The sequence below is a fragment of the Cupressus sempervirens genome, chromosome 2, assembly GCF_028749045.1.
Source record: "Cupressus sempervirens isolate cs-2001-9-10 chromosome 2, ASM2874904v1, whole genome shotgun sequence".
Lineage (NCBI taxonomy): Eukaryota > Viridiplantae > Streptophyta > Pinopsida > Cupressales > Cupressaceae > Cupressus > Cupressus sempervirens.
In genome coordinates, this window is record NC_143119.1 from 575712408 (window position 1) to 575740023 (window position 27616).

A 27616-nucleotide genomic window follows, 5' to 3' on the forward strand; every position below is an offset into this window, starting at 1 on the left:
TTAAATTTGGTTTTGGAAAATTTTAAATTTTTCTTTGGTAAAAATTTAAATTTTGTAGAAATGAGGCTAAATTGCAAAAATCGATTTTTGACTCTAGAGGCAATTTTACTTTATTTTTGTCAAAAAATTTCTAATTGGCATAGCAAAATCGATTTGGGTAAAAATTGCAAAAAATTGGCTTTAATAGATTAAAATTGCCTTGAAAAACCTTTTGCCTTTAATGAAATTGGTAACTTAATATTGAAAAATGGCTTTTGGTTAGCCAAAATCCAATTTTAATGACGTATTAATTATTAAACCTCATTAAATGGAAATATTTAACATCTCCAAGGCATCATTTAATTTATTTTTGCACTTTGGAACTAATTGGCAATTTAAAAGTGCAATTTTCCTTTTGGCAAAATTAAATTTTAAGCTAAGTATTTAATTGTGGGTCATAATTTTGCATTAGTTATTGTTTTTCTTGCTCCTAGGGTCCAAGTCGGCTAGCTTAGAGGGAGTATGAAAGTTGGGTATAAGAGGAGGCCTCTCTCCCATTTCTTCCTCACTTCTTACTTCTCTTTCTCAAGGTGTTGGCGATTTTGCAAGAGCAGATTTGCACTCTTCTTGCGAGCCAAATTTTGTGAAGGGCAAAATTTGTGGGAGCCAAATTTTGTGAAGGGCAAAATTTGTGGGAGCCGAAATTTGTGAAAGATAAAATTCTAATTTTTGCAAGGGGCCGTGATTTTTGCCCTAGGTTGGGTAATTTTATTTGGAGGTGAATTACATGATAAATTTCTTATTTGCAAGTGGATTTGAAGTTCTTGAGGTCTAGTCCTAATTTTGAAAAGTCGCAGTAAAATTATTGGTTAAGGTAAATTTTTATCATTTAGAGTTGCAAGGGGTCCTTAAGCTGACATCCTTCTTTCGTTCTAGTCTAAGGATTGCTTCCCTTGGTTCTACTTGCCCACTCTACCATCCTGTAATAGGGCGACGAGCATGGAGGATGTTAGTGCAAGTAAGAATCCCAAGCAGACAAACATTAAGAAAGACAAAGAGGATATGATGCCCAAAACACCCTTCTTCTCGAAAATTAAGAGAATAACCGACACCAATATCGATGCAGTGGACATGATACGGATGAAAGACAGACTAAAGGAAGGACAATCCCCCTTGGCTATTGGTAAAGGTAATTTCAAATCATTTAGAGTTGAAAGAGGTCCTTAAGCGGATTTCTCTCTTTCGTTGTAGTCTAAGGATTGCCTCCCTTGGTTCTACTAGTCTAATTGTACACCACTTTACCATCTCGTAATAGGGTGATGAGATGGAGGATGTTAGTACAAGCAAAAATCCTAAGGGGACAAACACTAAGAAAGACAAAGAGGATATGATGCCGAAAACACCCTTCTTGAAAATGAAGCGAATAACCGATACCAATGTCGGTACAATAAAAGGATATACAAAAGGCAGTTGCACATCACAACCCAAGCGTCGACACTTCCATTTCAACCATGATGAGCGACATTGGGGTGACACTTGATTTTGAGGATATCAGAGAAGAGGATGTCAACGAGACAAATTTTGGATTGAGGTTGGGTGAGTTAGGAAAAGTTGCTATCAAGAAGAAGCATTTGGGCACCCTTTCCTCTCTCAATGCTTTTATTGGATTTGTGAAAGAATATGATAAGGATCATGAAAGGATACTACAAGCAGCAAGCAGCGTGGTGAAATCAGCAGAACTCAGGACGAAGCACACACCTTGTCCTCCTATGGAAGAAGTTAACGAAATGTTAGCTAAGTTCATTGTCTTAGCTAAGAAAATGAAAGAAAAGGGAAGATTTATATTAGAAGATCATTTGATGTAAGCCCAAGTGGCAAATTTCTCTTTCTTTTAGAGTAGGACAAGTGTCTATTTTTGATTGGCCACCATTTTGGTGTCTTCTCATTGGTTGCCACTTTTTGCACTTTTTTCATTGGTCAATTTAACGAGGTGGCAACTTCTCATTGGCCGATGGGGTGGCAATCCTAATTAGGGTTTTTAGGATCCAATTTGGATCGTTGATCTTGTTTTGATCTCCACCGTCCATTGTATTTTTGGCCCCTATATAAGGCCATTTGCTCTCATTTGTAAAGTGTTGGAGAAATTATTGCGAAGATAATACCAAAATTGCTCTCTTCTTCATTGTTGTGATTTGCATGCTGATTAAGAACATCGAGTGTTATTGCATGTTTTCTACTTCCACATAGTTAGATTTCTTTTCAAGTTGTTGAAGCAAATATCATTTCAAGTTGTTTAAGCAAGAGTAAAGTAGATGGATAGTTGTATGGTAGCATTGGCAAATGTTTGATAGGGATCAATCCTAGACCACTAGCATCCTAGCGGCTGGTTGGGAAGCTTTGTGTGGAAAATTAGTTTATTATTCCTTCGAATCGTTGCACCTGTGGAAGTGATGCCGCTAATCAGCTCTCATTAGGTTCGATCCCCGTCCATTTGCTAACCCTCCATTCATAGGAGTAGGAGTAGAATAGTGAGTAGTTGAGCAGTCGAAATTTAGAGAAGGAAGTTAGAGAAGTCAAGTATTTGAACACATCCATCCACCTTCCACCATTGCTTTCCCATCAACATCATCATTGGCAAACACATCCTCCATCATCACCACCATCAACATTATCTGCCTCCGCACATTTCACAAACTGAACCACCATCACCTTCATCCCACCAAAGTCCAAGTCATCCTCAACAATTTGCGTAAGGCCACCTATGTGATTACCAGCAAATCACATTGATATAAACTGAGCGAGTATCCACAAGTGTAAGGAACATTGGAGTTATTCTCATATCCCGTGATCAATAACTTTTCAAGAGAGGAATTGTATGTTTGATACTCCGTATTGGATATCCAATTACTAATATGTTATGTAACTGATACAAAACTCGCATCAACACTTTGCAGACTCCAAGGTTTTGGGTCTAAATCACTGGCAGTCCAATAACAAGATCTTCTCGAACAAGCTAAGAAAGATAATGCACATTCAAGTGCCCATACTGCTGATGCTAGGATGTAATAATAAGGAGCATTGGGTTGCCATAGGAAGTTCTTGAGAATCATCACAGTCAATAAGTTTGACATGATTCACAACCCCCATTGCAACAGTAACCTACGATTCCCAATCAATACTACTACACTGATGTGAACTAAAAGTCACGTCTAGTCGAGGAGAATGTCTTATAATTTGACTAATTGAGAGAAGATTGAGTTCCATTCCTTGAACATAGTACACATCAAGGAAAGTTAGTTCCCTTCCTCTAGATTGATTGTATATTGTCTCTTCCTACAACAATGTACTCTTCTCCAAAAATAACTGAATATGATAATGGCTGGAAATTTGTGGACCAATCCGACGACGAGTGAAGTGGCAAGGACCTTATAAATTACTAGGCAGAGGATTTTACACGATCTGCAAGTCTTTTAACCGTAAAGGCGTAAAAGGTATATTTCCTCGGCTCAGTGTGCTCTACAACATACGCTTGAGGCTGTGAACTAAATTACTTGGCTTGAGCAACTAAGCATTTCCGACACTCCAACTTCATATGACTAAACTTGTGGCAATAGTTGCACTGAACAATTTTTTTCTTTAGGCCTTCTTATGATTGAATAGAAGGATTCTACTAAGCAAACTAAGAGAACTAATAGTTGCCTATGGATTTAGTTGAAAAGGCTTGAGTGTTTAAAGATGAGTTGGTACCACTGCCATATTATTGTTTCCAGAGACTTGTTGTAGAAGCATTATATAGAGATTAGAAAATGAAACATCAGAATAAGTGGGATTTTTCTGCACTTTGCTCTTCAACACTGTCCTAGTTGAAGGAACGAGTGAGAACATCGTAAAAGATGGAAAATCCAACATTTCCAAAATAGTGGAAAAGTAAAAAAAATTTGAAAAAACTGAATTCCTTTGTAGACATTGAAAATTTAAAAATCTAGAAAACTTGAAAAATCTTAAAAATTCTAGAATTTGAAATTTTGGAAAACATGGAAAACTTGGAGAAATACTGAAAACTGAAAATTAAAAAAAATGCAAACAATTGGAAAGTCTTAAAATTTTGGTGGAGTTGAATATCTTGCAAGGTGAGAAATTTTGGTATAAATTTTCTAAAGATATTCAAATTTGGCATCCAAAATCCAAAAAAAGTTGAAAATTCCAAAAGTGAAAATTTTGTAAAAATTGAAAAATCCAAAATTTTGGAATTTCGAAAAAGCACTAAAATGCCAAAATGAGGGAAATTAGGCAAATCTTTTTGACGAGGATTTAAAAAGCATTTTAAGGAATTATTTTTCAGTTGTAAGACTAACAAATAAAAAGTTGGATAAATTACTATGGAATATTATCAGTGTAACCCGAGTGCGCACACTCGGGTCAAAAACCCGACACACCCAGTGTGCCTAAGCACTCGGTGTGGGTGTGTCATGCACGTGAGTACCCTCGCTAGCAAAAATTCCGCCGCTACACCTCGATTGCATCGGTTGAGCACCCAGGTGCGACGTGGTGCTCGGGTGCGTGGTAGGTCATCGGGTGCAGGGGTGCTCCCAAGGTGCTTGCGGGGTGCGGCGAGCTAGATGGCCCAAAAAATCAAAAATAAAAAAGTTTTTTTCATTTTTTAAAAATATGTTTTTTAGGCATGCTAACCCTAATTGGGTGTGGGTTTCATGTCATCTATTTGAAGGTTTAATAAGACCAATAGATCTCATTTTCATTTCACCATTTCATTTCATTGTTTTGGAGCAGCAAGGAGCTAAGTAAGCAAAAGAGTTTGGAGGAGTTTGTGAGAGCTTAGTGGGTGATTTTGCAAGGGATTGCAAGATCAAGAGGAAAGAGGAGCAAGAAGATTTGATTTGGCAAGTGTCTCCTTAAGTTCAAGGTAGTTTTTTTTATTTTACAACTTTTATTTGGTTTTAGAAATCAATTTATAATTTTTAAATGTAATATTTAGTTTTACTTTCAAGTTTATCTTGGTGATAGTAGATACTTGATAGTTCTATGATTTTAATTATCTATATTAATTTTTTCATTGTTCTTAAAATAAAAATATGGCAATATGGCATATGCTGAAACACATTTAGTATTTAGTATTTAGCTTCCTTTTTAAATATTTTTAAATAGTAAATGCTAAAATTAAAGAGTAAAGTTTTAACTTTTAAAGTTTAAAGTTTTAAGTAGGCTGAAACTAGTTTGTATAACTTATTTGTACTTGGGCTGAAATGTATCATGAACATGTTTATAATTTTATTTTCATTTTGTGAAATACAGTTTTATAAATGACATCTAGATCCGGCCAAAGTGCAGAAGACATAAAAATTAATGAGGCAAGTGCATTTGATTATGATATTGAGCTCGAAGGAAGTGATCATGGGGCTGATGCAGATGGTCAATCTGAGGAAGAGCCTCCTTGTGTTGCACTACGGGTGCCTTCTATTGATTGCCCTTCAGAGATTTTGACAAAGTATGCTAGGGGTCCTTATGATCCAAAGTCCCCTCTAAAACAATTTGCTACGAAAATTACATGCCCTACACCTTCAGGTGGTGGCACATGTAAATGGAAGTGTAATATATGTAGCATAGAATGGTTTGACAACATTACAAGAGTTACTTCACACCTTTTTTGGAGTGGCTATGGTGTGAACCCTTTCATATTCTTGTCAAATCCTGAGAATGTGAATACAGAATTGAAGTGAACAAATTATGGCGCATTCCTAATGATAGTGATGTTCCAGTGCCTAGATCTTTGTTTGCTAGGCAATGGGTACAGAATATACAACAATTACAGGGGCAACGAGATACGTCTACTTGTATCTTGCATCAGAGAGTAGGGACTATGTCACCTACACCATCATTTTCTTCACCTACACACAGTTCAATAAGGGATAGCAGTAGGGGGAAATGGAAAACAACTACAAGTCGTAGTGGTAGTAATCCCATTGCTCATTTATTTAAAATGCACGCAAGGGAATGGTTAGATGATGCTGTTGGTGATCTCTTCTTTTCCAATGGCATCTCTACACATGTGGCTCGATCTCCCTATTTTGTGAGGATGATGTCCATGGTAGTGAATGAGGCAGAGCCATCATATGTGCCACTAGGTGACCACAAGTTGAGGACCATAGTGTTGGATAGAGCCTATGACAAGGTTGGGATCTTGATGGAGCAGATGAAAGCATGTTGGATGGATTCAAGCTGCAACATTATCATGGACGGGTGGACGAACATTAGTCATCATCCACTCATAAACATTATGGTTACATGCATCGAGGGCCCATACTTTTTGAAGGCAGTTGATTGTTCAGGGCATTGTAAAGATGCTGATTTTCAATTTCATTTGCTTAGGGAAGCCATTGAGGAGGTTGGGCCACAAAATGTGGTCCAAGTCGTGAGAGATGCAACACGTGTGCTAAGCTGCAGGGAGGCTTGTTGAGGCAGCCTGTAGGCATATTTGGTGGACTCCATGTTGTGTGCATGCCATGAACAATGCACTCAAAGACATGGGGAAAATAGAGTGGATTAGAAAGGTGGTTAATGATGGGAGAGAGGTGCAGATTTTTACCTGCAATCACCATACATCACATGCACTTTTCAAGAGCTTCGCAATGAAGCAATTCTTGAAACCAGTTGAGACCAGGTACGCATCATATTATATTCTCTTGGAGAGAATGATTGAGTTGCAAGAGCCATTGCAACTCATGGTTATGGCACAAGAATGGAATCGATGGCCTCAGTCTAGAACAAAGTAGGGGAAGAAGGTAAAGGAGACAGTGAAGAGTGACGCAAAATACATAGCCTTTATCATTACTCCAGTGTTTCAGGTGATCAGATATGGAGATGTAGATTCACTTAGCCTTGGAGAGGTTTATGAGTGCATTGATTCCATGCTTGGGCAGATGAGGGCTGTTGTGCGTGAGAGAGACCCTACTTTAGCATTCTATATAGAGCACATTGAGCCTATCATTCATTGTAGGTGGGAGAAGTTGAACACTCCTTTGCACATGGCTGCCTAAGCATTGAACCTAAAGTGGCACATGCCTAGGCCTGGTAGAGTTACACCACTTCGGGATGATGAAGTGAAGAATGTGTTCTTTGGATGCATTGCCAGGATGTATGATATTGAGACTGCTAGTGAGATTCGCACTGAGTGGTTTGAATTTGCTAGTCTTTCAAGTAATCTTTGAATCTTGATTCAGTGCTCTAAACTCTTTATAATTATAAGTTCATTTAATAATTAATTGTTACTTATGAGTTATAACTTTACTTAAGTTATTTTAATATTATGTTGTAACCTTTTAACTTGTAGGATACTCGGATATTGCAAAGCTGTATTTCAAAACCGTGACACAAAAGAATCCCATTTTGTGGTGGAAATGTCATGGGTTACAGAAGTCAAAGATCACCCCACTAGCCATCCGACTGCTTTCTCAGGTTTGTAATACTAACTACTAATTGTAGCCATTTATAATCTTAACCTTAAGAGTTTTACTTTATTGATTTTAATTTATGATTCATTGATTTACCATTTATCATTTGTTACAAATTGTATGAACATTTGTTTGTAACTTGTAAGTTTTAACTTTCAACTTTGTTATCTCAGGTGTCTAGCTTCTCAGCTGCAGAGAGGAAGTAGTCCACTTGTAGCTTCATTCACTCTGTTAAGAGGAACAGACTTCCCCTTAAGAGAGCGGAGAAGTTGGTTGCTGTACATAGTTACTTGTGGCTCAAAGATCGTAAGACATGCGAATATAAGGAGAGCCTTGCAACATGATGGGATGTGGAGCTAGAGGATCTAGCTTAGATTGATGAGGATGATGATGTAGCAGAAGCCAATGTAGGGCTAGTTGGTGTTCCTTTGGAGGATCAGGATCTTATCCATGAGGAATCTAGTAGTTCCAGTGATGAGGTCTTCAGTATAGGGGATGATTAGAGAGCACTTGAGATGATTCCATTCTCATTATCGACATTTTGTCATTTTTTTGATTGTACTCACTTTGATATTGCTATGATACATTATTATTTCACTGTTTCATGCTATTCAACTCATTGTCATCATGAACATCTTTATGATATATGATATTCATAGAATCATAGTAGAACAATGAATTTTGAATCTTGCATCTTGAACTAAATTAATTTGTTAAACGGTCATTGGTAATGGTTATGAAGTTTCAAATTTCAAGTTTGAACTTATGGTTTGTGAATCACATTTCAATTTTCTCTATTCAACTATATTTGGTATGTTATATAATATTAATATATTGAAGTATCATTTCAAAATCAGCATTTTCAGTCATATATATATATACTATGCAACCCCCTCCCCCCCTCCGCTCCCCGCCATTGTACCCCTGCCGTCTCCCCGCCGTACCCAAATTGAGGCCCCTTTTTTCCTGTACCCGAAACTCGTCCCGATGTTCCCCTGCACAGCTGCATCCCTGCGCCCGGGTAACACTGAATATTATGAGAAATAGGGAAAATTTCTAATGCGAAATTTGGAAAAAATTGATTTTTTGGACTTTAAAATCAAAAGATTAGTCAAATTTTGATTGTATTGATGTTTAATTAACTAACTTTCAAAATTTTAAATTGCTTTTTGATTTAAATAAAAATTAATTAAATATTGATTCAATTTAATATTTAACTAACTAATATTTGAAAAAGGCAAGAAGTTGAAAAAAATCAGCCAAATCCAAAATCATGATGAGACTTTATGGTGAAGTTTAAGCACCAAAATTTGGAAAGTTTTAAAAGTGATAGAAAAGTAGTGACAAATGACAGAAAATCTCTGCAAATTGGAATCTTGGAGCCAAGTAAAGCAGTTGCATAAGTTAAGCCTGCAGTCATTATGGCAGTTTATTGTGGGCAGAGTCTATATAAGAAACCCTCTTTTATTTCATTTTCACAACAAAAGTCAAGAAGCAAGCTAAGTGAAAGAATTGTGATTCCGAGGAATTGTGAAGAGATTGAATAATATTTTTTGCAAAATGTGAATTTTCTCAAGAAAAAGGAGTTGTTTTCTTGAAGAAAGTGAAAATTGTTTTCAGCTGGAAGAAGTTATATAATTCAAATTTTTTTTTTTTTTTTTCAATAGGTTGGAGAAATTTTTGGAAAGTGTAGACTTTTGAGGAGAAAGAGAAAGACATTCTGAAATCTTCACAAAATTTCCTAAATTTTCTCTTTTTGGAGAAATTGTTTGTTCTTTTTTTATTTCTTGCATGCTCTTATGTATGTCTACTTTCTCTTTTGTAAGAAGGAGAAATGGTAGAACCCATGGGAACAAGCAGAAGAAGAGGGCAATTGATAAAGAATGAAGAAAAGAGGCTTCTACCTTGAATTGAAAATAATTCCAAAGTGGGCAGAAATTGGAGATACTAAACTTGGCGGCCTTGATATTAGTGAGTTCAACCGAAGAATATTTGGGTACAAAGACCATCAACCAACGCATTTGGCTTCTCAACTTGTGAATAGTAGGATCATTGTTGCAACTGACTTCTCTCCAGCCTTTCAAAATCCTTAATTTATTGTGGAATGTGCAAAGCATTACAACTCTAGAGACATGAAAATTAAAGACTTAGATGGAAACACCCATGCAAATTTCTTTCCACTAGCCATATCTTAAGCATTTGGACTACCCTCACCATCAAGAATGGTGACAAAGACAAAGAAGCAAGCACTCAAGTTCTGTATTATCAGAACTCAGTGTTGCAAAGAGATTACCAACAATAAGTTATTAAGGAGGAAGAAATCTCACCATCCCAAGTTGCCCAAGGAGTTTGTATGACTCAACTTGCAATGAGAGTATACTGACTTGGTGATAATGCTCAATTGTGATGTCCCCTTCTAGCTAGATACTTTAGTTTGGTTGTGGTTTAGTCTATTATTGGATCCTCGTAGGCTAATGAGGATGGTTAGAGGGTCTTCTGAGGATTGATTCATCTCCAACATTCAAGGATTTATGGATTTGGCCTTCGTTGGATATCATTTGAACTCAATTTTCCATACTATGTATAGTAAGTCAAGTATGTATAGTAAGTTAGGAGTAATAGAGATGGACCCTTTCTATTTTTAGAAAGTGTATTTGGTCACATGGGGAATTATGAGAAGAGATTTCAATTTCAGACGACATGGCAATCAAACAAGTATTTCAAGAGATAGTAAAGTTCAAGTGACTTAAGTGGTTTATTTAAATATTTTTATGTTATTATAAAGTTATAAAGTAACTTATAATAATAAAGTCACTTTAATATTATAAAGTGCAAATATAAGAATATCTTTTATTCCACATTGGGGAGAAAAGTAAGTGAGCACCCACAAGGAAAGAATAAATTAACTTGAGAGGTTCTTTTCTATTTATCTGATTATTGTCAATTGCATTTGATATGAATTTGGGAGAAGAAACTAAGGGTTTCTGATTTCAGTTAGCCATTGGAGAGCATCAATTCTTTAGTGTTGCAACCATTTGAGGTGGTGAAATATCCCTTGAATTTGGCATTCAGGAGAGCTTCATTCTTGAGTTCTATTTGTGCTTAAAGTTAAGAAATAACCGAAGGGTTTTGAAGAATATTGAAGGACTATCAAGTGCAGACCTTAAGATTCATCTTTGGCAGCCATTAGTAATCATTTTTTTTCTTGCTGCTATAGTACGAATGAACAGTGCTGCGCTATAGTACCCGCACTATGATATTTGTGCTTGATTTGGATTGCAACTTTCATGTCCATCCTTGGGCATCACTATTATCAGGTTCCTCTTGCAACTATTAGTAGTTAGCACTGTACTCTTAGACATATAATGTTTCTATTGTAAGCGATAACTTAGAATCAGATTGGGCATTGCTGTAGTTAATATTGTAAGCCCATTTGTCTTAGAAAATTCATAGCAACATTGTACATGGGAATGAATTCAATAAAGGAGATATATGTTGCATACCATTTGTTTGACGAAATGTCCATCTGATAGCATATATGATCAGCATAATAGTTGTATGCCAATTTTTTGTCAAAATGTCAGTTGGCTGTAGGTATGCATTCCATATCTAGTTTTCATGTATATGCATTGAAAGTACCAAAAAGAACTGCACTTGCGTATTAGTTCATTGTAAAAGGTATTGTGATATCCTTTGCAAACATTCTAAATTTCTTAGCATCATTCAAACTATATTAAACAATCTGAAACACAAAAAAAATAAAAAAAGAGAAAGGCAACATACAAGTGTTTGACAATATTTCTTGAGCCAAAATCAGTCAGTTGGGCAAGGGATATTACATCAATAGGATTTTTGTGATACCGAAGTCCTACCTATCAGCTTGAAGCATGGATATGGTACTTCATAGAGCAAGTGGTTGGAGATTTTCACAGAGTAGATTGGGTTGGACTTTTTAATGACAACCTGAATGAACAATTGATGAATTTGGAGAAATTAATAAAATCCTACATGACCTCTTATTATCTATATGCTAGCTCAAATGATGAAGTATGATGGGATGAGATGTAAAGGACCAATAGCGAGTGGAATTCAACAATTGATAGTTAACAAGTGCTACCCACTGTTGCATTTGCATGCTACAGATGATTATGTTAGAGTTAATAATGCATTTGCAATGTGCAATATCAAGACTCTACAAAAGAGATTACACACGAGATTGATAGTTGGGGCGATGAACAAAGGTGGATCTCAAAACAATGGCACAAAAGAATCCCATTTGTTGGTGGAAACATCATGGGTCACAGAAGTCAAAGATTACCTCACTAACCATCCTACTGTTTTCTCAAGTTTGTAGTTCCACCCCTTTATAAACTTAACTTTAAGAGTTTTACTTTACTGATTTATGATTCATTGATTTATCATTTATAAATTTGTTACAAATTGTATCAATGTTTGTTTGTAAGTTGTAACTTTAAACTTTGTTATCTTAGGTTTCTAGCTCCTCAGTTGCAGAGAGAAATTGGTCCACCTATAGCTTCATCCACTCCATTACAAGGAACAAACTTACCTCTAAGAGAGCATAGAAGTTTGTTGTTGTACATGGTTTCGTGCGGCTCAAAGTTTGCAAGACATGCGAGTACAAAGAGAGCCCAACAACAGAATGGATATAGAGCCAGAGGATCCAGCTCAGATTGATGAGGATGATGATGCAACATAAGCTAATGTAGGGCTAGTTGGCATTCCTTTGGAGGATCAAGATCTTACCCATGAGGAGCCTGGTAGTTCTAGTGATGAGAGCTTTGGTGTAGGGGATGATTAGAGAGTTCCCACCCTTACATTCTCATTATTGACATTTTGTTGATTGTGCTCACTTTGATATGGCCATGATTATTTCATTTCATTGTTTCATACTACTCTACTCATTGTCATCATGAGCATATTTATGATATATGATATTCATATTTGAACAATGAATTTAGAATCTTTCATCTTTGTCATTTGATAAATTGATAGTCAATGGTTGACTGACATGGTTATATGTATGGTTTATATTTTTCATTTATAATTATCATTAGTAGGTTTAAAAGTTTTATTATTTAACTATCAGTGTGTTACTAATTTTAGTGGTCATTGGTAATGGTTATGAAGTTTCGAGTTTCAAGTTTTTATGGTTTGTGAATTGCATTTCAATTTTCTATATTCAACTATATTTGGTATGTTATATTGATGTATCATTTCATAATTAGCATTTTCAGTCATATATGTATACTATGCAACCTCCCCCCCCTGCTGCACCCCCGTGGTCCCTCCGTCGTCTCCAAATTGAAGCCCTTTTTTTCCTGTAGCTGAAATTGGTCCCAACACACCCCCCCCAGGCCGGTGTAACACTGATATTTTGTGAAAATCTTTAAAAAATGTACTTCATTGCAAAACCTTTTGATAGCTCACACATCCAACATGATTTGAAATGAATCTAAGTGAATATATGTCAGACCCCTTGTGATCATCAACAAATCACATCAACCACCGAGCTTATCCATGGTAAAGACTTGACAATGAAGGAACCTTGGATTCATCGTATGATCTTCTCACAATCTTAGCATACATGAGACTTTGATCAAGAGGGGATAAGATACCTTGGTATTTTGTTCTACTATTTGGTGGGTCATAAAACAAACATCAACATTTAGGAGATATTATTTTAATAGGAACAATGTCAATGAAAGATGATTTCAGCAAACCATCAAGTCTGATACAAAATGGATGAAATGTCAAAAGTGTTAGCAAATGATCATCAACAATGATGAGTTTCTGTCTCAATTATTCATTCTACACTAGGGTTTATGGTTGTAACAAAAATGATAAAAGGGCATGGACATGTTCATTCAGAAATAGATGTAACAGATTGACAGAAAAATCCTTAAAAGTTCACCTAAAGCTAATGAGATAGGCTATTGAGATTGAAAGGAGATCAGGGAAAGCTCAGACATGGATATAGTGGTGAAGCTTTTTTGAGGTACACCATCTTTTGAACAATAAAACCTCGAAGTTTTCCTGGGAAAGCTTTGGAGGCTTTCCCGACCCTTATTTACTCTGCATTATGGAAAATATAGCTTACTAGAATATTTACTCTGCAAGAGGTTCTTTTTTTCCAGTATGTATGGAGCTTTCCCTGACCTTTTTTTGTTTTAACAATTGAATATAAATTTCAGATATTCCTTTCATCTGCCCGACTTGGCATGTCAGATTAAATAGATGAACGAAACTTGAGATCTAGAAGAAGCTACTTATATTTATCAACAAGAATGAAAGGGCATGAATGCTAATTGAATCTACTGCTATAATGATGATATTACATTGTGGTTAGTTCTAACATGGTAGTAATTTAGTAATTTTCGGTTACTATTGTGGCTATCAATCTTCTTTTTTACACATTTTGTTATATGACATGAAGAGGATTGGTTTTGTATATTGGACAGGTTATGGAAGACAATACAAAGTGGGGATCTTTTGTTTCAGCTCCCTTGATTGCAATGGGAGCATCTATGATTTTGTCTGGCGTCCAGTTTATACCGGTTTCTGCTCAAGCATATGATTTTGTAGGTAATTTTTCTTTTAGCTCATATCATACTTTTCTTCTGACACACTTCTGTAGTATTGATGAAATCATACAGTTTCATGGTCTTATTAGACAGTATGCTTTTCCTATTGATGCTTAACGCGTCAATTCCTTTCCAGGCATAACTCTTGTGTTTTACTAATGATGGGCCCTCAGTAATGCCAAATTTTCTTTACCTTTGGCTTTTTTCCCTGTTTTTTTTCATCTTAAGCTTGAGACATGTATGTACAGTCACGGGGATGTGCAGTCTACTTGAAATCAGGGTATGAGAGTGAATAAATAAAGTGTTCAATGTATAGAAAAAAATCATCAAAGGGTGTTGGTATGGGGATGGGGATGTGGTCTCTTTCCTAAGATGTCAATCCTGATGGCTATGGATTTATGTTATAAATGAGAACCAGAGTATCTTAATAAAATCATTTGGGGAATCGTGTGAAATAAAATCCACAAAGTCCACGGACAGATCAATGTTATAATTTTTATCTAGCTGTTACTCTTCATTGAATCCATATCCACCTTGAAGTGACATGACTGGTCATATTCTGGAGATCGGAATGTCTATTGACTTTGTCATGGACATGTTTCAACCATTGTTGGTTAGAGCTATGAACATATTGGGGATTCCTGTCATGAGTTCTTGGAAATAAATGCATAGATACAACCTTTATTCCTGCAATGTTAGATTCTCTACACAGGTTTTTCTTTTGTATTGAAGAAGATTTGAACTCAGCACCATCTAGCTGTCTACAACATGACTTTTCATTAAACCAGATGCCTATCAGCTTCTCTACATAGTTGTATTATCAAGTAATCTGCTCATGTGCAGAATTTACATGAATGGAATATTGTTTGGATTTGCATATATTTTATTCTCTCTTCACTTCAGTTGTTTTTTATTCTTAAAGATTCCACATCATTTTAACATTTCAGTCCAGTAATTTGCCCTGTTGTTCTCTGGAGTTCCTTGGGTGCAAGGTTAGACCTTTTGTGTGTCTCATTCTAATTCTTTGAGTTACTCATTAAGTGTAATCATCTTGCTTCTTCTCTCCCATTTCTTCATATAAGTTACACTCCACTGACTGATCCATACTGATATGAGGGCTAATATTACAATTTTTATGAAAATCTTGGCTTCCCATTTGTTGTGCCTTGCACACATGCTGTGTCAGAGACCGGGACCCCCAATTTTCTTTTGAGTCCATTAGTTCAGGTGTGCAGTTTGTTTGTCAGTCCATGTTTGGAATGTTTTTGCTTAGGTTTGTCTTCTATCTTTGCATCTGGAAGTCAGGAGTAGAGATTAGGCCAAGAATAACACCAAAGAATGCCTAGATGGGAGTCGAATATAGCAGTGAATATAGGAAGTCACTAATCCTGAAATGCATAGGGAAACATGTTGGTATTTTTCCTTGATGACTGATGGTTACAGATTTCAGATTTCATGGCTCAATGTGTTTGTGCTCACTATTATGGTTGTGAAGTGTTATCTTTTTGTAGTTCTGTTGCCGGTGTCAAGAAATGATAAGTGTTGGCATAAGATGTCTGTTTGGCCAGAGCTTTGATTGATGGTGTGGGTTATCTATAGGCACACATGTGTTCAAGGTTGACTTCGAGAGCTGTAAGTTCACAGAGACTTGTATTCGCCATGTGTATTCACCAGTTATGTGTGTTCATAATCAGCAAGAGTGGCAGTATGTCTGGTATAATGTCAGGAGTCTGAATGGACATGGAATTGCAGAAGACATCAGTAACTGTTACTATTGAATATAGCATTCATGTTGTTCTGTGCAATCTTGAGTATCATGCATATGTTCTAAATAATGGTAACTGTTTGTGCAAAAACAAAAAACAGAACTGCTCAGTGTGTACCCGCCATGTGTCCAGGGTTAGAATTTTTTTTTGTAACAGCAAGTGGACAGTGAATAGCAGGAGCAGTGACGACATCTGTCTTGAACACCATATATTGTTCTACTTGTCTGCGGGAGTTGATTATTCAGTTTTTGGCAGAGCCTTTGCATATTTTTGAGCATTGTGCTTATTTATCTGAGAACTGTATCAGATTGGATGATATTTTTAAAGCCTTAATGTAATGTTCCCATTTTTGCCAGCATCAGAGTTTGAGTGATTAGTCTATTATTGTGATCCTCATAGGAAAATTATTATGGATAGAGGGTCTTCTAAGGCATAGGATTGGCTATGAAAGGGTCTTCTCTTCTTCATAATTCAGTATGTTCTAGTTTGCTCTTCGTTTGACCTAGATTGGACTTAGTTTGGGCTTAGTTGCATGCACCTGCTATTTATGGCAAGTTAGGTGATGATTGAAAGGGACCCTTTCTATTTTAGGAAAGTGCATTTGATCACATGGGGGAAAAATAGATGTGACTCCTGTTTCAGATGACATACTTAAATGATAAGTATTTTGGGAGTTATTTTAGTGGCCAAGTTATTATTAAATCATTAAAGGGCTTATTATTAATTTGTAATTTCACCTAAGTTGAGGGTTGAGTCATCATTGGAAGGGAACATTTGTTTAATTAATTATAAGCCTATGTCAAGTATTAAACATTAAAGTGCAAGGAGTTGTTATATTTAAAAGTTGAAGCCATGTGCTAGAAAAGTTATTTATTAAAATAATCTAATGGAAGCTTCTAATTAATGGTGTGTTGGTGAAGCCAAGTGGATTATCAAAGGTGGCTTCTTGGAGCAAATGAATCATGAAATTGTCTATTGTCTTTTGTTGATTGTGAAGAGTTTTCTGAAGTTGATTTTTATGCCCTTGTTGAGGTATGAGGGTTTGGAACTGAGGAAGTAGCTAATCTACAACTGAGGTATTGTACATTGATTTCTAAAGAATTGTTTAAGGTTTAAATTCTGAGTCTCTTTTCTTTGATTACTATTGCTAAGAGACAATTTGGTTGAGACTTCTGCAAGTAATCCGGAGTCTGGTAGATTTGGAGTTTTGCATCCTGAGAATTGTTTTAGAGTCTTTCATTACTGTTCCTACTATTAGTTGAAAGATCAATCTGTGAAGGAGTTAATTGCTTCCTACCAGAAAGGGACCAATTGTAAGGAATCATTAGTTGTGGTTGCTTTGTTTTCACCTGCAAGTCATGTTAAGGAGTAAGCTGAGGATGCTGTTTCTCATTGTAGCAGCGATTAGTGATTCTGTGAGGGCTGCATCCAATTCTGAGAGGCATGCGTTCAACATATGGAAGCCTGCGTACAGTTATTAGGGGTCTGCATTTGGTTCCTGGGGGCCTGTATCTAATTATTTCCAGCTTGTGACTGTAATTACAGTGCCCACGTTTCATCTACTTGGCTGTGTGCATGTTACCTTGATATTGTGTTACATTTCCAGCCTGGGGTATTGAAGTTTTAAGCTGGTTACTACTTTGAAAAGCGACACCAGTGCTGGGAGAGAATTGACTGACAAAACATCAGCTGCACGAGGCTTTGGTGTGGTGGCTTAGAGCTTATACAACTGGAATCCCAATCAACTATAATAGGTTCAAATTCTATTTCAAATGATTGATGAAATTTGCTTTGGTGAGATGTAAGAATTGTTACAAATTTAGAATAAATAAATATTATGTCAGAATTGTGTGCAAAGTTTATACTGTCTTGTACTTCAATTCCTTATTTTTATATATATACACTTCTCTCAAAATCGCAAAACCAAATATATTCAAGATACAAAAATGGTGCACGATTTAATCAATTGATAAGTAGGAGATATTGTCCACAGCAAGTCAAATTGTGATATTGCTATCAGGATTTAACTGTGTAGTTATTGAGGTGAATCCATTGACCCATGCATCATGAGTAGTGATTCACACATGAATCCATCTCTCATGAGAATAAATGAACACTTGGTACTCATTGGATCTAGGTGATGCTCATAGAGGTGAAGCACCGGGAATTCATGCATGAATCTCTACTCATCATACTTGGGTCAATGAGTTTGACTCAAAAACTACACAGTAAAATCCTGATAGCAATATCACACTATTTAATCATCCAACTTAGGCAGTGTAAGCCAGGCATAATCATTACAATGGTATCAGGACTTGCTTGTAAAGTGTTGGATGAAATGTCAAACAAGTAAATAATAAAGAAGATAAGTTATAGAGCCAGTTGGTGCTTTTTACAGTGGTATTAGAGCGGTTTCCTATCAGCCTGCAACAATTGGGATCAGAGTTATTTTGTTTAATGTTTTATTCAGAGTTTATCAGATTGATTCAGTGATTGGTATTCAATGACATGGATGGTGATAGTAGATTCATTCTGGGTAGACACTATACCCGTAGAGGGCGTACTTCATCACCTAGGGATGGAGAACTTGAGATAGAGTTAAGTATTATGAAACAACTAAATGTGCTGGTAAATGAGTTGAATCAAATCACCAGCATATGACCAAACTGATTTCAAATCCAGAATTTGAGCAGAGTGTGATTTTGCTAGGGACAAAACCAGGGAATGCAAGTGGAGGAAGTGCTGCACATTATACCTTGATATGTTCGATAGCTTCATCATATTCCTTGGTCCATTTTGGAGGATTCTTTTTTAAGAGTTTGTTGGACAGTGCTCTATTAGAGGCAATATTCTAGTAAGAGACGACAACATAATTGACCAGTCCCAAAAACCTTTGTAGTTTTTTTACGTTGGAAATGAAGAGAATTTGTATCTTGGAGAGAATATGACATTGAGCTTCCATTTTCCCATGGGGAAAAAGCTTGGTGCCTATAGATATGATAGAATTCATACAAAACTGACATTTATTAGGATTTAACAGGATGCAATCCTGAAAACATACATCATGGAATAGTTTTAAATGTTCAACATGGGATTTAGGATATTGAGAAAATACTAAAATATCATGCATGTAAGGGATAAAATACTTGGAATACAAGCAAAATAGATTATCCATGGCCTGCTGAAAGATGTATGTCGCAATTTTGATTCCAGATGGGAGAACTGTCCATTGATAGAGGCATTGCTGTATGGAGAAAGTGATCTTGAGTTGATCAGATTCCTTTTACTTAATCTATCAAAAACCTTTCGACAAGTTGAACTTTGAATATATGTTAGCTCCAGAAATACATTGCCATATATGTTCTTTGGAAGGGAGAGGATATTGATTATCTAGTAAGTAGGCATTGAGGGGTTTTTAATTAACCACTAACCCTTTTTGTGGAAGTTCATTCCATGTTCATCCTTTTTTGAGACATACATAGGGTGGTATGAAAATGGCGAGGATGATGGCCTGATGAGGCCTTTGATTATAAATCTGTGATCCCTCTTTTACACGTTTCATGTTCTGATCAACTTAGTAGAAACTGATTAGCATGCTGTTACATCCCAATTTTTTTGCCCTAATTTCTCTTTAGTTAAAATAGCCGTTGAACTAGAATAAATTTTCATGTTCAAGTGAAGTTAGCCGTTGTGTTCATTTGAAATGAATATAGTTTTTAGCTGTTATGTTCATGTGAAATGAATATAGTTTTTAGCCGTTGTGTTCATGTGAAATGAATATAGTTTTTAGCCGTTGTGTTCATGTGAAATGAATACAGTTTATAGCCATTGTGTTCATGTGAAACGAATATAGTTTTAACCGTTGTTCAATCAGTTATTATTTATGATGAAATTCCTAACGATATTATTTAAGCAAATTATGAATTTAGAAATTGATGTTTTTGGCGAGAATGATTGTTTTGAAGGTTGTAGGATAAAGACTCGAGAAGGAGGGGAAGCATTACGAAATGAGGTCATATGGAAATGGGATGAACATATGACATAGTTATTAGGAATATCAGGTTTGATCAAAAAGACGCCATGGCAAGATTGTTAAAGCTTGACAACAAAGTTCAAAGTGGAAAGTTACATGAGCTAAAACAAATATATAACAATATAAAATTGTAAAGTTAAAATCTTACCTTTAATTATTAAATAATAATATCATTTAATATTATACTATTATTTTGATTAAATCACAATTAAATATTGCAAAGTGGCACTATTATATTAGGATCTATAATACAATAATGTCACTTTGTATATACTTAATTATAAACTAACCAAAATAATAATATAATAATAAATTATATTAATAAAACCTTTCACCCCTTGGTCCAACGTTTCATATTTTCCAACCGATGGGAATTTCAATCACATTTTCAATCTTGTAACGGTAGAAGATGGATAGCCGATCAATATCTTTATATGTTGCCTTGTCGTTTTTGAAGGAACACAACATTCCCGTCTGTTCTTGCTCCCGCCATGGTCTCTGATATTGTCTTCCTCTAACCCGAGTTGGAGATGAATGCAAGTCTCTCTCTCTGCTGTGAGTTATTTGTTCCAGGCTTCCTCTAATACCCAACGACCTCTCTGCCTAAACAATCATCGCCTATCATAACATTTTGGTTCACCACGAATTCATACAACCGAGTTAACATGAAGCCATTCTTGCATACTTTCTGAGCGACGGGATTTAGTTTATGCTGAAGACTTCACCCAAGCTGGGCGTACTGTAATCTGTAGACAAGTAAGGGTAAACCAAAAACGATTTTAACTTCTTTACTCACGTTTTTCTTACCATCTTTTCCTGTCATCATTTTGAGTCGGGTTGAAATAGTGTGAAGGGGTTATGTGTGTAGATCGAGTCTTAACATTACACTTGTGCTTATCATGTTTGTAGAATACCAACAGAATATGTGAACCTTGTTTAGCAATAACAGTAAGTGAAGCTTGTGATAGTGTGGATTAAGAAAATAATAAGACTTCTGATCTCATTCTATTTGTCTGATAATACTATTGCATTCAACCATGCTTTGCTTATAAATCATACCAATATCAGCCGGTGTCATTAATCAGTAAAAATGTGATATGAACTGTTCTGTCTCAATCCATCAAAACTAATAATAAAGATCAAGTCTGCGTATCAAGGAAGATTTGAGAATGTAGAATCATAATCTTATGATTAAGTATAAGATGTAATGGATTCTGGCACCGAGGAAACACCGATCTAAAGATCTGTTGGGTGTAGATGAATCTGACACAAGAAAAACAAGATAGATATCAGTAATTAATAAAAATCAAAACAATCTGATTAGCTCATGTAAATCCACTTTGAAAATTAATTGTCAAGCTGAGTGGTGGAGATTGGGTTATAAAAACCCACCTCTGAAATCCCTGGCCAGGGCGATAAAGGGGCATACATGCCACAACAAAATGATCGCATTGTTGTCCTGATACTTCAGCTATTTCATCGAATAGCTGTTGGGACCTCAACCCACCTGAGTACTCCGATGATTGGATCGATGAACGTCCCAAGCCTGACCTCAGGGTAGGGAGGGCCGTTCTATTTAAGTAGAACTTGTGGAGATAAGTAAAAAGGTCCGCGGTTGGGAGGTTACGCCCACGTTAATGCTTCTCCTCTCACCAAAGTTAGAGCTTGGTTAATTAATTGGAAAAGTCACTCAAGTAAATCAGTACGTATCTTTGTTTTATTTAAGTTTTCTTTATTTCTTTTATTGTAATATATGTATATAATGGAAAGATTCTTCCCTATAAATAAATGTATCTTACATTGTTTCTTTTTAAAATGTTAGATGCAGTTTTTCTTTACAATAATTAGATTAGGGTTAAATTTCAGCTTTCTCAAATTATTAGAATAATTTTGGAAGTTCAGTAATTAGAATAGATTTAGAATTTAGATTAACTTCAGTATTAGTTATATATATATATATCTCATCACATAATTAGAATATTAAAAATTTAGCTATTTTTGTAGTTATAGAAGAACCTTATGTTACACATGCCCTCTTGGCATGATTTCCTTACCACTGGCATCTATTTTGAGGGGCAGAGAGCATTCAAGATTTCTTTTAAGCTTTGTGAGATCTTTGGAGAAAAGCTCTTCGTTAAACATTTTGTGGATTTCATGGAATTGAGATTGGATTAAATCAATCTTTATAGTAAACCAGAAATGATTATCGGGTCACTTCTTTTGAAACAATTCAGTTTCCTTTGTAGTACTGCATTTAACTTGAGTAAGTCAAGGCACAGAAGCTCCTTTAAACTGGAAATAATCTTTATTTTTAGTAAATGGTTCTCACACAGCCAAAGTATGACTTCCAATAAGGCCATCATAATCATCAAGCTCAAATTGCACAAATATGACATATTCAACATGATCTGTGAAGAGTCAAATAGGTACCCTACAAACCAATGAAGATATGTGATTACCATTGTCAAAACAAAGCTTAGTTTGGGTGGTTTACCACTGATCCTTTAGAAAGCATTTATAGCAAGTTTATCAATATTTGCACCAATGTCAAGCAAAATATGAAGGTTGTGCGACTTTATTAATGGAAAATGGACAGATAGTGTGTGATACATGGACATGACTTAGTAGAGAGCATATGTACACTGTGCATATTACTTTTTGAATCTATTTTAATTGTTTCTTTTAGCTTTCAGCACCTATTGTAATAGGGAAGAATAAGGATTTTCTTTACAGAGTAGCTCATCATTAGGAGGAAATTTCTGGATATCAATATTACTTTTATTAAAAGCTGGTTGCTTTCTTCCTTCTTGAATGTAGCAAGAGAGCTCATCTTTTGGTACATGCATTTCTTCCTACACAAATTCTTGCTAAAGATAGTCTATTTTTGCTTGGGCTTGGTTATTATACTTGTACAAGAATTCTCAACGCTAATTGTACCAAGCTTGGCGATAAAATTGTCCTATACAAGAATTTCATTCTTTTGGAAAGAGAGATTGTTGTTTCCATAGAGGATTGTTATTGCTCTGATTATACCTGGGCTAAGGTATTGAGGTCTTGGAAGTTGATGAGTCATGAGTTGTTGTAGATTCAATATCGTTGCCTAAATTTTGCATTTGGAGGTAGAGATTAGCAAGTCATTGTTTATTGGGCTTCCAAGTGCCTTGATGTGTCATCATTATTTTTCGCTCCCATTCTACTACAATTTCCTCTGTGATATTGTTCAAGGTGCTGTGTTTAGACTGATAGCATGGTTTTGAAGAAATCTTTAAACAAAAGAATGAAATTTCTGAATTTGAGATTAAAAGGAGTTGCATTCCTTGCCATCCTCATTACTTTTTGGTGCCTTAGATGCTTCTAGAACATCAAAAACTCATCATCAGATAAAAATTCTAAAGGAATATCAGAAAAATCTGATGGTTAATTGTTGATAATAAATATAGTCAAATTCTTCATCAGAAATGCCAAGGTGATGGACTCGATTAACTATAGCCTTTACTTTCTTACTTTGTCTAACTGAGCACTTGTTAGCATAACGAGAACCTTTACAAATTTAAGATGTAGGGTACCAATTCCTTTTCCTTTTGAAAGATTTTTCTTTTCTGAAAAAATCCTTTTGATTTTTAGGATTTTCCATGTATAGACCCTTTAAATTTGCAAGAACAATTGACAGGTTTCTGGCAATTTCTTCTACCTATCCCATGTGAACTTCAAAAATTCACACACCCATAGTTACAAACCAACTGATTACAGACTTATCTAGCAATCACAGGTCTTAACCTGTCTTTTAACTTTTCTTGTTTGTAATCTCGATTGATTTCCCTATTAACTTCAATAACAAAATTACAAATATGTGGAAAGCTTATTTTTGCCATGGTTCGGTTTTTGAGGACTAAATGCTCCAAATATGTTTGCAATAGTAGTTGCCAAGATTGTTCCCAAAACTTTTGAAAAATGTAAAGTACATTGCATCATAATTTTGCTCATGCCCAAAGTAGTAATTTTTTTGATATTGTCCATTAAAATATGTATCTAGCTGTGTGAGATCAGAACACTTTGCCTTCATAAAGTTATTGTATGCCATGCGTTGGATGGCATCTATCTGACGAACATACATGAGGATAAGTTGATTACACATTGCATCTAATCCAATAGCTAGGAAGTCTTCTCTATATTGAACATCCAATCTATCCTAGGCTTTTTTGGCCAGTATTGTCATTCCATTTTAGGCTTGCAGGGTAACTTTTCTTGGAGGGATTTTAGGGTTAGTGCTGATATTATTCTGAGCCCATGCTCTTAATGCCTCAATACTTCTGAGATTATTGATTAGGTCAAAAGAATCAAAATATGACCATGGACAAGTTTTTGCTTCTCAGAATTGACTTTGGTAACCATTGCCATTGCCATTTTTTCCGTTTTTCATGAAAACTTGCTATTGTTTGATAGGGATACTATCTTTATATGTTCATTTAGTTGGATCAAATTCCTTGGTAGGTTGAGGATCGTCCTTTTTGGGCATTAATTTGGTAGGAAATTGTGAATGTTCATCAATTTCCATACTAGTTGTGTCCAAAAGAAATGACATTGGTGGTCATGTGGCATGGTTATGTTGCTGTTGTAGATTAGAGGTTTGTGAGACATCCCTCAAAATAGTCATCAAGGCGGTTAAGATATCTGAGTTGGCTTTCTTTTGGGATTCCCACCAAGCTTTTGCCGCAGTTTTAAAAGCACGATAAATTATATGCAAAGAAGCCAATTCAGATTGAAGGTATTGAAGATGGGAGTGAGAAAGGTGCTTTCAAGCAAGGTTTAACAAGCAATGACATCATGATTATGTTCATTTCTCTAGGTGCAAATATTTTTTCTATGAGAATTTAGCTAGTTGCTTAGAAATGTGAGCATTATGAGAGATAAGAATTTGTTTGCATAGGCAAAGGTTTCTCCAATTAAGTAGTTTGGACCTAGAAAGAATATCATTGCCAATGAGGACATTGCTAATATGGCATCCTTTCTAAGCAGGATGACAAGAAATAAAGATTCTCATGAATTTAAAGATTAGACATTCCTATTCATCAACAACATATGTGAAGGCATTCAATTTATTCAGTGGCTGTAAATTATCAGTGATTGTTTGCACGATCAATTGTTGGAACTTGAAACTAATAATTACTTCTATATAGATAACTAACTATTCTAAGCATTGCTGGAATGAAAAGCTTGTCAGGATTGAATTGATATGGTGACTATAATAATGCAAGGCTGATTTAAATTTACTACTCGTAGGTACAATATGAATAAAGTTTACATTATTTTAGGCGAGTGAACAATGCCTTCACTATGCTTACAGTTAGGGAACTCTAGGGAAATATTGCACTTAGGATATCACTGAAAGCAACAACCATGATCCAACAATATGGTAACTATTTTATACAATTTTTGAAGTTTACTTATATTAGGTTAGTAGGTTATGATGGACACCGTCTCATGCTACCAACATTCATGGATGATAAGTCGGTACTAAATAAGATTTGTAGGCAAGTTAGTCAGATTAATAAGATTTGCAAGAATAAACAAACAAATAATATCCCCTTTTCAATGGGCATTAGTCAAACAATTGTGAAACAAGTGCTGATGCTAAGAATATTGAAGGGTCAATGGCCAAGATTAATTTGTATACCCATACTTTGAGATTGCCCTTTAAAAATAAAAGATATACGATAAAAGAATTTAAGCTCAGTTTTGGTTTTAATCATTTTTCGAATCTTGAGGACTTCTGGGAGGATTGTCAAGATGACTTTGAATTCGGGAGAAAAGGCTAGCTGAGACTTACGGTATAACAAATCATTGACTTCAAATTAGACTTGGACATGATTGTTATTGAAGATGATGAATTGACTTTGATAGATTTATTCTATTATGAGAATATACAGTTGCTTCCTTTGCCAACAATATATTGGTCAATTCCAGAGTTAAAGAACTTGAATAAAAGAACAACTTATGTAATCAAAAGAACTGAGGAATGTGTGAGAAATAAAAGGCTTGAACCTGCAACCACTTGATATCTAGGTAAAGAAGGCATTTTAGGGAAGAAAAATGATGGTTTGTGTGCTTCCTCTTCTTCTATCTCATAAGAGCCTTCTTTGCTAAAGATGCACAATAGGCTACTTCAGGAAATAATGGAGATGAAGATCCAAATAGATCAAATGATCTCATTAAATCATGTGAAGGTGGTTTTATTGTAAGAAAAATGTATAAGTCAAAGAAGTAGTGAACATGATCCAAGAAGATGAAGAGGAAAGTGAAAATGCCTTCCCCCAGGAAGCGCATGATAGTAATGAATAGCAAATTCCTAATGTTCCATCACCTATTATTATGGCATCTCCTCCACATAATGACCTTGTTTGAATCCTTGCTTTGCTATATCAACTAGGCATAGGAGGGTGTTATCTTCTATGAATGCAGGAATGATTTTCACATTGTCAAAATTCATCCAAATACCCTATGAAGGCGCAATCTAAACGGACATCTCCAATATAAGTTAAACACTTGCAATTGAGGCCTAGATCAAACCTTGCATTGCTACTTACAATCAACAAGTACCAAAAGGAGTGGACAATAGCTTCATCATTGATCACCATTCGACATCATCTTCCATCTATCCACTTCTAGTTAGCATGAAATGAAATTTAATCTAAGTGAGGAATTGGAGAAACCATGCAATACTTCAAAACAACATTAAGTAATCACCTTGAAGACCAATTATTAATCATCAGTTACCTTGGCAACATTATTGCAAAATTTTAATCAAGTCTTCCCTTGTTGTACCTCTACTACTAGATAGCTTCTCTAATGTCTAACCATTTACAATTGAGGAGGCCATGGCCTTTTATAGTTGTTCAATTACAATGAAGGGCCAAGATCAATTCAAGGTCAAGGACCAAGATTTATGCATTACAAACATTAGTTTGGGTTGTGACACTATCATCCAATTACATGAAGGCACTACCCTGTGGGCCAATAAGAAAATTACAATACTTTTGAGAACCAATGAGAAAGTTGTACATTTGGTATAATATGATTGAATGGACTTGAACACGTGTAATTAGAATTTTCTGATTGGACTAAGACAAGTGGGTGCCACCTTAACATCCTCATCTCACAGATGTGATCAATCCTCTGGTGATGAGAAAATATCTCTTGATACTCAACATTATCAAGCCTTCAATTGTGACGGTGTTTTCTCATATTGCTTCGTATTTTCAAATTTTTTTGATCTTCATTCTTGGAGATTTTCTCATTGCCATGATTTGAAATTGCTTGTAAACTTGATGTCTCTTTACATGCTTTAACTGTGATCCTCTTTAGGAGCATTTGTACCAAAAATCTCCATTGGCGAGTGGAAGGGGAGAGTTACCTTGTTATCCATTGAAATTACACAAGTTTAGGACTTTTGTCTTCCATTCTTAGCCCATGGAAGAGATTTTTGGATTTGAAAAATAAAGTTCCTCTCCTATGAAAAATTTTGCCCTCTTTAAAGACCTTAGTCATTGGTAGCACAAGTCCTTAGCAGATTTCATCATTTCGGAGAGCTAGAAGGGTGTTTGTCGTTGTTTTGCATCCATTTTGCCCTTTTGAATTCACGGTGGAACTCTCGCTTAGATTTGCTCTACCATCTTTTTTTTTGCCCAAAAACTTGATTGCACCTTTCCAATTTTGTCAAACTTCATTAATTACTGCCCTTAGCCTCACCAATTGTGAAATTGATCAATTTCA

General features: G+C 35.5%; 1 protein-coding gene across 5 annotated transcripts in view; it reads left to right on the forward strand.

Annotated features, from left to right (window-relative positions):
- LOC149574737 (uncharacterized) overlaps positions 1-27616 on the forward strand; it is a 170635-nt gene that overhangs the window by 52607 nt on the left and 90412 nt on the right. For 3 of the 5 annotated variants that reach the window (XM_089814557.1, XM_089814552.1, XM_089814553.1), the window contains exon 2: positions 13925-14044. The exons of 1 other annotated variant lie outside the window; for it this stretch is intronic. In XM_089814557.1, the coding sequence (XP_089670683.1) occupies positions 13925-14044 (120 nt within the window). Of the gene's footprint in view, positions 1-13924; positions 14049-27616 lie in introns of all 5 variants that reach the window. One more of the 5 variants, XM_089814554.1, reaches the window with a different exon arrangement.